Raw genomic sequence first — 14,815 nt, forward strand, 5'->3', positions numbered from 1 at the left:
GTGGGGAGAACCTGTTTAATGTTTTGATCGGAACAGAAGAGCGGTGTTTTGACCCACGACTACGCTGCCTCACCGTCACCCAGTTGCCCTGCTGCAGGGGCTCTGTTGCCGGAACCGAGCATTGTACAGGAATTCCAAAGCCGTATCTAGAGCCTAACATTCTTACTGTCCTCAATTAAAGTTTGGATGCGTTTCTCTAATTCTGAAATCTTCTCTGTCAGCCTAACTATTTCCCTGCATTTATCACATGTGAATCCCTCATCTGCGACAGAGATAGATAAACTGTACATGTGGCAAGAGGTGCAAATAACAATAGCAGGAGAAGCCATTACTCACCGTGCTTGATGAAGTATCCTTACCACAGTTGTTTGATGAACTTGTGAAAAACTGGAGCGAGAGAGAGGAGAAAAGAAAACAGCGATGGGTTCGAATGATAATGCTAATGACAAGTGTATGTTGATAAACTCTTTCCAGTTGTTTCCATTTACATTGTAGGCTATTGTTATTTATGAGAAATTTAAACAGTACACTTGAAGTGTACATATTACCAAATTATTTGTTGAAATCTAAGAATCTGTATAAATCTAACTAAATATTGTAAAGGTAATTGTATAAATGTAACTAATAAAACTGTTGGTCACAGCTTGCCGTCTTTCAATTCATCAGCTACGTTTTGTACCTTTTTGTTTGTCATTTTGCCAGTGGGTTTTGAATGGAGAACAAGGCAATGTATCTGATCACCAATGAGGACAGGGATAACAGCTCATTCTATGAGGAGGGCTATGATGGGATGAATCTTTCAAAACTCAACCTGTGTGAAGAAGGTAAGGATCTTACAGCACTCCAGCTCAGCATCTATCACAGAGCTCATTTCCTATGTGAACAATACAGCCTTCTTTCATATTATCTTGAAATTGCTGCTGACTCAAACTCTTAATTAACCTCAGTCAGACCCTGGAATTTTTGTTATTTGTTATTGTTATTTGCTATTTTATTATTTCTCATAAAAGTTTTAGAAAATGTAATTGCCCTATAGCTGCAGTCTTACTTAGAAGAAAATAAACTCTTATAATCAGGCACTTAGGCTGCACGGCTCAGGGTAATCAATGTTCTCCCATCTGAGGAATTAAGGGTCTCTTACTATTCTATTACTTCATCTCAGATCTCTCTCTCACAAAAAGCTCATTGGCAGTCTTGCATGTCCTGGTACTAGACTTTCCTAGATTATAGTTTAACTCTTGGAAAAACAATACTTCATCTCCAATTTGTCAATACAGTTGTCAGTTCCCAGTTGTCTGACAGTACTTTCTGTCTCTCTCTTCCTCCTTCTGATGCTTATTACTGTTCATCCGTCTATGTAAAATGTTAAACAGCAGGTCATTTGAGAATGCCAAAGAAAATATGCAGAAAATCTTGTTGAAAACAGTAACAGAAACTATAACATCGCCAGAGGTGTAGTTAGAATTCCTGAAAACCATACTTGAGCTAAAACTAAAAGCACATATACCATATACTGCTCATCTCAGGACTGGATCTCTTCTCTCCACTTTCCATAAGTGCAGATTAAAATATTAGACGTGATGCAACGCGATAAAAAGTATCTTTTCTGTGTAGTTTTTGTCCCAACCACTCACGACAGCGACACGTGCACCACAAGCGACAATTCTATTTTAGAATTTATTTATTTTCTGCGACATCGCAGCAGGAACAACATGCAACATATGACAGTGATGACAGTGAACCTCAGGTAATGATTATATGCTTTATTCAATTTTAAAACTGTCTAATGTGTGTTTGAATATTATTTTGCATGATCCTTATAGCCATAGTAAACACAACATTAGATATCTTACCTCAGATCTTGAAAATAAATCAGACTAAAGAAAACTTACATTAAATCATTTGAACTTTGTGTCAGCTTGTCACAAATACACTGAACAAATTTACAAATGCAACACTTTTGTTTTTGCCCCCATTTTTCATGAGCTGAACTTAAAGATCTAAGACTTTTTCTAAGTACACAAAAGGCCTATTTCTCTCAAAAATTGTTCATAAATATGCTACATCCACACGAAGTCAGAGCTTTCCCTATTCAATCTTTTTTTCCCCCTTGTCTCAAGAGATATCTGCATCCACACAAAACCAACACAAAACGATGTAGTTAGTATACATGCCAGACCAGCATGTGGTGCTGTAATTCTGCCACAGATGTACACTAAAAATGGAGAAGAAGACTTGTACCCTTTTTCTGAAATATTTTTCGGGGAAGTCGTGGCCTAATGGTTAGAGAGTCGGACTCCCAATCGAAAGGTTGTGAGTTTGAGTCTCGGGCCGGCAGGAATTGGGGGTGGGGGGAGTGCATGTACAGTTCTCTCTCCACCTTCAATACCACGACTTAGGTGCCCTTGAGCAAGGCATTGAACCCCCAACTGCTCCCCGGGCGCCGCAGCATAAATGGCTGCCCACTGCTCTGGGTGTGTGTTCACAGTGTGTGTGTGTGTGTGTGTGTGTGCACTTCGGATGGGTTAAATGCAGAGCACGAATTCTGAGTATGGGTCACCATACTTGGCTGAATGTCACGTCACTTTCACTCACTATGCATTTAAACCTTATGTGCAGAATACAAATGAACATGGAACAATGAAACACCTATACGATACAAAATGTATGTGTATACAGTGATTAAAACTGCAAAATGCATATACTAAAATATATTCTGCAATTCCAGATTAGCCTACCATATAAGGCAAAGATGATATGTATTTTTTTTATTTGTAATTTAATGCACAAATAAATTCGAGCACAGTGAACTTATACTAGAAAACATGCAAAAATGAAAACATTTAAATCCATAACATTTTATATTCTGGCATTTATGACTGTTGACCGGCCTTTTTCAAATTTTATCATCACTACACATGCCTCATCCAGGAGTATGCAATGTTGGAGAGCAAGCATTTGGGAGTTTCTAGAAGCTGAAGAAACAATAAAGCTATAGTGAGCCCCTTTATTAAAATACCTGGAGGTGAGGAATAATAAAAAAAATTGTCATATTCACCCAGTATTGCTTGATCTAATTTAGAAATATCTCAATCGTAGTTAAGTAGTAATTAATTGTGCTCAGTTGTGTTTTAGGTACTTAAACAGTTCAGTACATTATAATCAAACATATTTTTATATTGAAATAATGGAGATTTCTGTGCTACCCCAGACTGGTTGCTGACCCTCCCTGGCCATCCCATACAAACATCCTGGCTCCGCCACTGTGTATTAAACATCATAAGCACGTCTTTTTTGGCAAGAACCAGACATGGGTGTCATGTACACTGTAACATGTACATCCCGAACAGTATAACCTACTTATAAAAAATAAGTAAACTATACTTAAAACTGTGAAAAAGTTCATTCAACTTAAAACTTTTAAGTTTGTTCAACGATTTGGGCGTTTTAACTTCCAGGAACTTAAATAAAATAAGTAAAACATGACGTCATATTATTACCATAGCCTTATTTTTACCTCTTTGTGGCGGTAATGAGCTTTATTGCGTTCCAATCTGCCAATTCAACAAAGAAGAGTCTCTACACTCAAAAACATTTTAAAGCCTTTTTAATAGATATACAAAAATCAATAGTAAAATTGTATCAAATTGAATTTAATGATCCTTACATATTGTAATTGAATAATTGCTTAGGGATGGATTGTTCAGTTATTCAATTAAAATATGTATGGGTTATTTAATTCAATTTGATGGAATTTTACTATTAATGGAAATGCATGAATCTAAATTGTAGTGTACTCAGTGCACTTTATTTGCTATTTTTAAAACATAGTAGGTAAAACTCTCCAAAACATACTAGTCAACATGACCATCATGATATGTCCGTTTATTTCATGCCTGTAAAAATAACAACGAAGTAAAACGAATTACCAAAGCCTCATTTTTGCCTCTTGGTGGCAGTAATGAGGCTTTATCGCGTTCCAATCTGCCAACGAAAAGGAAGAGTCTACTCGGTTTACTTTATTTGCATGTTTTTAAAAACATAACATACCATACCAGGTAAAACTATACAAAACGCAACAAAGAGTCAACATATCATTCCATGTCCGTTTATTTCATGTTTTACTCAAATGACTGTAAAAAATAACGGAGTAAAAATAATTCCCATTTGAAATTGAGCGCTCGGATTTGAACTTGGAAGCCCGCTATGTCATGCAGGAGTCGTTGCCTCAAAGTGGTTCTGTGGAATCAGTATCGTTCATCATCGTCATCGTTTCTGTGTTTGCTGCGGTTTGTTTAGCGGCTATAATCTGGTAAGTACTTCTTAAAACTTTTTAAAAAGTTATTCTAGTAATCTGCATCAGAATGTGACAATATAGTCATCAAACTGAAACTATTGTTGCGTTTAGCTAATAGACGACCTAAAATGATCAGGCACACTTTAGGCCTGATGTTATTTGTGGAGTGATTGATCTAAATTTTAACCATTTAGGGACATAGTTGATGTATGCTCGCATTGCACGGATATTAATTTGTGGTACTGCTGGTTATCGCAGTTGCTTGTATTGAAGCTTTTCGGTTACAGAACCTAAATTGAAACAGAAAAAAAATAGATTAAAACCACTTTCATTCAATATTACTTGTTTTTTATCCAATGCTTAAAATTAAATTAGCTGCAATGGAAGCCAAATGTTATAAATTCTGAAATTGTTGAATGACTTTGACATGTCTCTGCCTCACTATTAATTTGTGTTTTTATTTTCTCTACAGGTTAAAACTTGTGAGACCAGAGCATATATGTGAGTAAAATTACAATTTGGAATTTGGGGGTGAAAATACATATGTAAAGACTAAAAGTATGCAGCATTTTAAAACTGATAACAACTGATTTTAGAGGTTGGCATAGCTCAGGGTTTGCTCATGTCTTGTCATTGTCATGGTCATGATTTTTCATGATGGATTGGAAATGCAGGTTATGTGATTCCTCCTCACTTACCCGAGCACAGTTACTTGGCCATTATGGTTTGCAACATAGCCATTTTTCAAAGGTTAGCCCTTTACCGTGTCTCTATGACTCCTGCATTTGCACATTTGTTTCATTCAATGCACTAAAAATTCATGTATCACGATTTCACAATGAGAAGGATAAGAGGCACGCATGTCAAGAAATCCAGGTGGTGTACACATGTCCTTTATGTGGGTTCAAGCAACCTTTTTCAGAAAAAAATCTCTTTGGTCATTTAAGAGGGCATTTGAGAAGTCATGAAATGGTAACATGTCCATATAAAAACTGTAGGTATACGACAAACGTTTACTCCTCATTTAATTCACACAAAACCAGGGCCCATGGAGTAGATGTTAGTTCAGCTTGCTTGGACCTTTTTGAAGATGTAGTTGCTGAAGATGATGGCTGTTCTGCAGCTGCGGAGCCTCCATTTGAGGATCCTACTCAGTCTGAGAATGCAGACATTTTGGATATTGTTGATATACAGTGTGACACAAGCCAATTAAAAGCGCAACTACAACGCAATTTAGCCTCTCTGTTTTTGAAGATGCAGGCTATACTTCATGTGTCAGACATATCTGCACAGGAAATAGTAGAACATTTGTGTCAGCTGTTTTCTTTGTCAAGGCCGCTGCTGAGAGCAGCAGTTAATGACGTATTACAGAGACATTGCTATACTGTGAGTGAAGCTGCTCTTGATGAAATTGTTAGTGTTGTTATAAACAGTAATGTTTTTGTCAGTGCAACTACTAAAGGAGCAGAATTGTCCTCAAATAAGCGACGAAAAACCTTTATTGAGAGAAATTACCCAATGGTTATGCCGTTTCAGTATGTTGTAGCACCTGGGCGCACAGCTGTTTATGTCCCAATACTGCCTATGATTCAGTTGTTGTTTAAACATACTGATGTACTTGACAGAATTAAAGAATTACATCCTTCACAATCCGGTCAATACACAAATCATCGAGATGGTTTGTATTTTCAAGAAAATGAGCTGTTATCAGCATCAGAGGAGTTTAAATTGCCACTGCTGATTTACATCGATGAGATAGAAGTTGCAAATCCATTAGGTACTTCGAGGAAAATACACAAACTCTGTTCGGTGTACTGGGTACTTGCTGATCTACCTAGCAAATACCGATCAGCTTTGCATGTGATACAGCTAGCTTTGCTGTGTAAAGTTCCTGATGTCCAGAACTGTGGCTATGAGAGTGTGCTTGGCCCTTTATTGCAAGACATATGTACATTAGAACAAGATGGTATGTTCATTGTGTCTCTTGGTCAATCTGTTAAAGGCACTGTTCTTTTTGTTGCATCAGATAATCTTGCAGCTCACGGATTGGCAGGCTTTGTACAGTCATTCCGTTCAGAGTATGTGTGCAGATTCTGTCTGGCAACTCAAGACCAGTTTCAATCGCATGAAGTTGCTGAGGGTGAATTCAGTCTGAGAACTAAGGTAACTCATGATCTGCATGTCCAGAATGTCTCCAGTAGAAATGGGGAAAGTAATTGTGGTGTGAAAGGGGACTGTGTCTTAAAACAAAAGCTGCAGTATTTTCATCCAATTACTGGTTTCCCTCCTGATATTCTCCATGACCTCCTTGAAGGTATTGTGCCAGTAGAGTTGGCTTTATGCATTCAAAAAATGATTCGTCTGAAACACTTCACACTTGATTATTTGAACAATAAAATTGAATCATTTCCATATCAGCATACAGATAAGGTTGATAGACCCAAGCCAATTTCCAAAACGTATACCACAAAAATGACAATAGGTGGTAATGGTCATGAAAATGCTGCATTACTTCGGCTACTTCCATTCATGGTTGGCAGTGTTGTACCAGAGGGAGATAGTGCATGGGCAGTGTTAATGGAATTGAAAGACATTGTGGAGTTAGTGCTGTCTCCAACATTTACTGAAGAGATGATTCAATATTTACAGAGTAAAATTAGGGACCACAGGCAAATTCTTCTTGAAGTATTTCCAGATTTTAAGCTTAGGCCAAAGCATCACTACGTCGAACATTATCCAGAGCTGATCAGATGTTTTGGACCTCTTGTACATTTATGCGTTTTGAAGGCAAACACCGCTTCTTCAAACGGGTTGTGCACGATACACAGAACTTTAAAAATGTGCTGAAGACACTGGCAAGCAGACACCAGCATATGATGGCTTACCATCTAAGTGCGCCAGCGTTCTTCAAACATTTGCAGGCATCAGCTGTGACATCTGTTTTAGTTTCAACACTACCTGAAGTGGCAATACAGTATATTAAACAGAAGACTGATAGTAACACTATATACTGTGCATCTCAAATCACCATTGATGGGACAAATATTTCTACTGGGGAATATTTTCCTGCTGGTTTTGAAGCAGGGTTACCTCAGTTTTGTAAAACTGAGTCAATCCTCCTTGTGAACGATCATGTGGCCTTCCTATGCAGGGAGCACAAGTCCCATTATATTGAACACCTAAGAGCCTTTAATCTGTGTTTAGGTGATATATCTGTTAAAACAATAACAGATTTGAGTGACACATCCCCCCTTTCTGCCTACAGCATAGAGGGCAAAGTGCTGTTGATGCCAAAGCGATTTCTACCTTTACAATAAGGTAAGATTTCTACATTATTTGGAAATCCATGTCCAGTCCATCTTGTTCGAAACTATATTTTTAACTTGTCTTTTACCTTGTTGTTTTTGTCTCCTAGATGGCAGAATCCCAGAAACTTTTACTGAGAGTTTACATTGCTCCTGACATCGCCCACAAGATGACCCTTTCTACACGCCCAAGTACAGTAGAAGAGTTGATTACAGTGATTAAAGAGAAATTCAGACCTCGTCTTGATTTTGATTTCAACCCCCAATATGAAGACCCAGACTTTGGGGGGCAACTCTGCTTTCTAACAGACATTTCAGAACTGCCAGAGAAGGCTGTATTGAAAGTACACAGATCTGAGACTGATGCTGGGTCAGCTGCAACTTCACACACAGAAATACTCCCTTATGCCCCAGGACGCTTGCAGAGTTGGCCTGATGTCTTCCCAGTTCCTCAATTTTCTTATGATGTCGAGCACAGCCTCAATGGTGGAAATATGGCCTATCAAAACAGTGGAAAGTTCTTAAAATTAACTAAAGGCCAAAAACACGACATTCTAGAAAATATGGCCAAGGCAATGCACAGCTTTAAGGCTTACCCCAGCGACAAAGAAGTAGCTAAAGCAGCTGAGGCTCTTATTTCGAAGCACCCCTGCCTCACAGAACCAGGAAGTCAATGTGGATGGTATGGCTGGAAGACAAGTTTAAAGTTTAATATGGGCAACTTTCGCACAAAACTCAGCAGATCTGGCTGTCAAGAGGTGGCTGTTAACTCGGGGAAGAGAAGCCAAAATAATCCAGAGAGGGAGTCTCCCCACTCCAACATCAAAAGAGCTCGTCGAGCTGAGGTAAACTACCTACCAAATTTTCCAAAAGGAGAGAGTGCTGAAAGCTTGGAACAACAAAGATTGCAAATAGTTGAGGAAGTGTCTAAGACAGAAAGAAGTCTTGGGCTGATAGAGAGACTCATGCAAAGTACATTTGCTCTGCGTCGCAAACAGATCATTGTAGATAACCCATCACAACCAGTGAAGGACTTTTTGGAAAAGTGGCCTGCACTTCGTTTGGAATCTCAGGTAATTTTCTCAGTTGTTATCTGTTAGATTCCATTTTTTTTGTGTTTATGTGTGTCTGTTACTTTTGTTTTCTTATTTAACATTTCTTTATGTTATTCGTTTGAATGCTTGCTTTCAGATTGCTGCAGAATTCCACAGAATTACTAATATCAGCTTGAAAAACAAGTTCTATGCAGAGCTGGACAACCATACTCCTCGACTGATTGCTGTTTACAGGCAGAAGGCTGCCCGTACAGGCAAGGCAGCAGAAGCACTGAGAAGCATCTGTAGTGCCTATGATCTTACGGTGAATTTTGTTAATTACATTTATAGTACAAGTTAATTGGTTAATGTGCACAAGTTTTTTACTGCTATCTGGTAATTGTTTAAACCTGGCTTTGAACTTTTTTTGCTTTAAATTTCTTCCCTTCTTTCATCTGTACTTTTATTTCTATTTTATTCTTTTCTCTTGCATCACTAAGACAGTTCTGTCTTTTTACAGGATCACTACGATATTAACAACAGACGTACAGCTGCACTTCGAGCCCTCCCTGTCTACTTGCGCGAAGATGACTCTGTGTTTTTCAAGATGTGGAATGTAGGTTTTTATACATCTCATTTGAATTTTAATGTTATTTATCTGATTATGTTTATGAAGTTCTCTAATGCTTTTCAGACTGAAGAGGTGGATGAGCCAGACATTGCAGATTCAGCTGTAGCTCTTGTCAGCATGGTGAATGGAGACTCGAGTTCCACTGTTTAGTTTGACCCTGCTGGGATCGCTATTGTGCTGGAAGGTGACATTGTTCTAAGGGACATTTCCAGGTTGGCTGATGCTTTTCTTTTGATGTTTGGTTTGATATATGCATTACATCTCAACTACCCCAAAGAGCTGACCCACACTTTTAACTTAATCCAAAAAGTCTTACTGGGTTTGGATGACTCAAAGCCACTAACACCCAGATTGCTGAGTCTAAAAAATGAGCTACTGATTAAGGAGTAAGAGTAATGGATGTACAAGTGCGATACAATTTATTTTTGGTTCCTTTCAGTTGTTGTGACTACTGTATTTGCCCTTTTAAACACTGAGCTCAAGATTTTAAATTTCCCAGTGAAGTGGAGAATTGCATTTTCATTTAAGTATTTACTGGGATTGCGTTACTGAATGCCACTAGCACCCAGATTGCGGTCTAAATATTCTGGATAAACAAGAGACTGTTTATTGTCTTTTATTTCACTTGTTGTGACTAATATTGTTACAGTGTTGTTATACTTATCTCAAATTTAGAAATTTTCCAGAACACAGATTTTGTGTTCACCTAGTATTTACTGGGATTGCGTTACTCAAAGCCACTAGCACCCAGATTGCGGTTTAAATTTTCTGGATGCACAAGAGACTGTTAATTTTCTTTTTTCACTTGTGACTTTAATATTGTTACAGTCTGTTGTAATACTTATCTCAAATGTAGAAATTTTGCAGAACACAGATTTTGTGTTCACTTGGTAAATACTGGGATTGTGTTACTGAATGCCACTAGCACCCAGATTGCAGTTTAAAAAAAATAATTTACTTGTTAAGAGAGTTTTTCCTGTATCTCTGGATGCACTAGTTTTTTACACCTCTGTCCTTTACATTTGTTGTGTCTCATACAGTTACATTCTAATGTATACAGAGGTCTGTTATAATGCTGCAAAAAATGCCTTTTGCAAAATAAAACGTACTTTCATATATGAAAGTTTGAAATTGTCTTTCTAATGTTTAAGAAATAATATTTTGCTAATGTTAATTTTGAGGTCAAACTTCTTTGAAAATTGCAAATTAAGTATTTATTTTTATTATTAAGTATTTATTTAATATTATTTATTATTTATTTTTAAATGTATAACAAAAATTTAGTACTTTTAATTTGTGATCAATAAAAATTGAGTTATAAAATACATAAAAGAAAAATTTATTCAAATCAATGATTTTGAGTTAATCTGTTTTGTGGATTTAAGTGTAACTGACTTAAAACAATACATTTTATCAACTTAAAAGTTTTGAGTTATAAAATGCATACAAAAAGTGTATTCAAATAAATAATTTTGAGTTAATCTGTTCTATGAATATAAGTGTAACTGACTTAAAACAATTAATTTTATCAACATAAAAGTTTTGAGGTAATAAGTTTCCTCAAATTTTTTGAGTTATCTTAACTTATCGGGGTTTACAGTGTAGGGTAAATATTTGTTTTTTTTTTAATGGGACATAATTTTTATTTAACAATTATTACAATTTAATAATAACGTCAGAAATCTATAATTATATAATGTTTCCTTTCCACGATTATTCAAACAGCGAATAAATTATATATAGAGTGACTATCACTAACATTGATGTATCGCGAGTTTAAGCACTTTATTCTTTAAAGTACACAAGTTATTTTAGTAGTTATTAAGTTAGTAGTTATTTTTATTAGTTTAAGTTATTCTTATAGTTATTGTTTTGGCAGATTTTCTCAAAAAACAAAACAAAACAAAACTATCGTTATAATCATTAAAGCTGTATAAACTGTGAATTCAATCTCTTACTTTGTTCATACATCTGCGCTTTGTTGTTTATGATGAGGGAATTCGCAAGAGTCCAGAATTCAGTCAGCAAATGCCCACATGCTCAACAAAACTCATGAGTTTCAGCGAGGACTCATCTGAACGCTTCTGTTTTGCCATTGCATTCCTAAATTCAACAGAATTGTGTGTGATTGGTTAAAATGTGCAGCACTGTAAAAACGCCTAAAATAAAATACGGCGCAACATAAGAAGATCTTGATTTAATGCCGTATTCGACACGGTCTATTCATATTCACTTTGTTAGCAACAGATGTAATAGATAATATTTGTTTGTGCAGGGACGTTTTTTTTTTTTGTCCAATTAAGTGGCATTTTTGCCCCAAGTCCCCATACGTGGCCGCAGCCTTACACACGCTCCGCCTACGACTGAGATGCCTTTTAGAGATTATAAGTGAAGCGCTCTTTGCTTGAATTCTGCCAAACCATGCATGCAGCAGCCGCTAGCTTTAGTTAAACATAATAATGTTCTGTGAATGTTGATGCTTTAATAAAAAATTCTTATTGGGAGTGTGTATGCTGGGATTTCATAAATTTCATAGAGAAAAAGTAATGTAACTAGTATTGTAACTAATTACTTTTGAAATAAAGTAATCAGATCAGTAACGTGATTACTTTTAAAAAAAGTAACCAGTAATCAGTAATTTGATTACATTTTCAGAGTAACTTGCCCACTGATGATAATGCATGGCCCCATGCTGGAAGGATCTGTACACAATTCCTGGAAGCTGAAAACATCCCAGTTCTTGCATGGCCAGCATACACACCGGACATGTCACCCATTGAGCATGTTTGGGATGCTCTGAATCAGTGTATACGACAGCGTGTACCAGTTACTGCCAATACCCAGCAACTTCACACAGCCGTTGAAGAGGAGTGAATCAACATACCACAGGCCACAGTCAACAACCTGATCAACTCTATGTGAAGGAGATCTGCTGCACTGTGTGAGGAAAATGGAGGTTTTCCTCATTTGGAGGTCCCCCACCCCCCCCACCCGGACCCCTAAATACAGTACAGCTGCACATTTTACAGTGGCCTTTTATTGTGCCAGCCTAAGGCACACCTGTGCAATAAGCATGCTGTCTAAACAGCATCTTGATATGCCACAGCTGTGAGGTGGATTATCTCAGCTAAGGAGAAGTGCTCACTAACACAGATTTAGACAGATTTTCTTTGACTTTGACTTCAGCTCATGAAAAATGGGGGCAAAAACAAAAGTGTTGTGTTTTTAATTTTGTTCATTGTAGAACGAGTCAGGAGTTTTCTGTTGGGGATTTGAGATCATCACTGTTTATAATAAGTTCTATTGTATTTAGTTACATAGCACGGCACCGTTCACGTCCAGTGAAGACACAATATAAGTTAATTTCACTTTCTGATGCTGCTTTTGAATTTGCATGCTACATTATTTGAAATTAGCATGGGTCAATTGAGGAACCCTGTCTTAGAGGGTGTGTTCACACTTGTAGTTCGGTTCTCTTGGTTCATTTGGTCTGGACCAAAAAATAAAAAGATTTATTCGGTCCAGGTCCGTATAGCATTCACACTGACATTTTTGACAGCAAACCTAAAAGTATAGTTCACAACCTGATTGGTCACCTTGAATGACATCTCATGACTGAACTCACTGAAGACCCCAAACAAAAGGTATACTAGACTTTAAACTGCAATGCGGGTGTATGATATCAAAGCACCCATTAACCGATCAGTCTGCTCAGTGCTACTGTAAGTCGAACACACTTTATGCCGTCTGCTGGACTAAGCCGCTCATTCTTGCGAGTACATATAATAATGTTAAGTAAAATTAAAAAGTCCAAAACCTTCTTGCACTGGATGTGCTGGTCTCGGCCTCATTGTCAGCTGCAGTCATGTCCTCATCTTATGTATGCGATTCATAACTACCAGTGTTGGGCAGTAACACGTTATTAGTAACGCGTTACTGTAATGCAGTTACTTTTGACAGTAACTAATACTGTAACGCATTACTTTTTAAATAAATTAACTTCGTTACTGTTACCACATGGTGTATTGTCCGTTACTTTTTTTAATTAATTAATTTTGGCTAAAGTATAGCCTACAGCCTAACCTGTTTGCAGCAGCGACGCATTGTGGGATTGGTGGATGCCAACCACTGTAAACATGAATACGCACTGTGGGCGTGTTTCCGTTTATTCAAGAATGTGCGGCAGTCATGGCAACTAGTCAAGGCGAGAGCAAGACGAGTGGAAATATGCTCATTATTTTACTTTAGTTGAGCATAAAGACAAAAACATTTTAGTCAAATGTGAGCTGTGTCTTTCTGGTTCGAATGTACGGAGCCCCGCACGTCACCTGTAGGAGAAAAAAAATCATTCCTTGGCGACGGTTTTGCAATCCGTCCTGTCAATTCATAAACCGTACTCACGAATTCATAAACTGTTCCCTCGGTTTAACAAATCGTGCCCACGGATTAACAATGTAAACCGTACCCACGAATTCATTATCCGTACGCACGCTTTCGCAATCCGTTCCCTTGGATTTATAAACTGTACTCACGGATTCATGCAGCAAGCTCCTACGTGTTAACATACTGTTTTAATGAATATTATTATGTGGAATAGGTCTACAGCAAAGTGTCTTAAGTAATTCTCTTTCAAGTGCAGTACGAGGTGGAATACAACGATTTAATAAGAAAGATGTGCATCAAAATCTTGTTTAATTTGTGATAATCTTATAGCACTTGATTATTATTATAAAATAATCCTGGCATTGTGACTGACTCAGGAGTAATTTGTTCCTCTTTTGTAAGTCGTTTTGGATAAAGGTTTCTTATGCATAAATTGTATAATAATATATAATACTGATAAAAATAATAGTTATTTTTATTATTATTATTATTTTAATTTATAGGCTTAATCAATGAGTGCACTTAAGACAGTAAAAATGTTTGTCATAATATAATTCATGAATGCCTTTTAAATAACCTTTTACAGTTTTGGAAATGTTTGTGTACTATTCTTTCTTAACATTAAGACTTATTTTGTTGATTTTATTATACTAAGCCCCAAACAGAGTTAGATGCATGCTTCACTGTTAATGTTATTATTAAATAATTAGGCCTATTATAACATTACATTCAGTTAGAAAAGAAATGACAACATAACCGGCACATTATTTGTTTTGTATTGCTTTTTACCTATTACCGATTGGGCGCGTGCTCGTGCAGCGACCAGCAGCGTGGTAGCGTTGAGTGTACTGGCGTTTTTTATGTTGTTTTACTCTCGCTGGTGAATCCACCTGTGGACCTCTTCTTCCCAGATCTGAGTGCATTCGCTGATGGAATCAACTCTAAAGCACACTTTAACGGATCGAGTCAGCGACCGAGGAAGCGAGGGAGAAGAGGTGGGGTACGTGAAAGATTGAGAAAGAGACCGGTGTCTCGAATACCGCTTCCATCTGTTATATTAGCAAATGTTCGGTCTTTACGGAAAAAGATTGAGGAACTGCATGCACATGTTCGTTTTCAACATGAATTCAGAGACAGTTGTTTGCTTGCAATCTCGGAGACTTGG

General features: G+C 37.2%; 1 protein-coding gene across 3 annotated transcripts in view; it reads left to right on the plus strand.

The window, feature by feature from the left end:
- The window catches only part of scara5 (scavenger receptor class A, member 5 (putative)), a 189,506-nt gene that overhangs the window by 19,306 nt on the left and 155,385 nt on the right, over positions 1–14,815 (plus strand). For all 3 annotated transcript variants that reach the window (XM_059513342.1, XM_059513344.1, XM_059513343.1), the window contains exon 2: positions 703–824. In XM_059513342.1, coding sequence (XP_059369325.1) covers positions 713–824 — 112 coding nt within the window. In that variant the 5' untranslated portion in view covers positions 703–712. The remainder of the gene's footprint in view (positions 1–702; positions 825–14,815) is intronic.

Source organism: Carassius carassius, chromosome 27, assembly GCF_963082965.1.
Source record: "Carassius carassius chromosome 27, fCarCar2.1, whole genome shotgun sequence".
Lineage (NCBI taxonomy): Eukaryota > Metazoa > Chordata > Actinopteri > Cypriniformes > Cyprinidae > Carassius > Carassius carassius.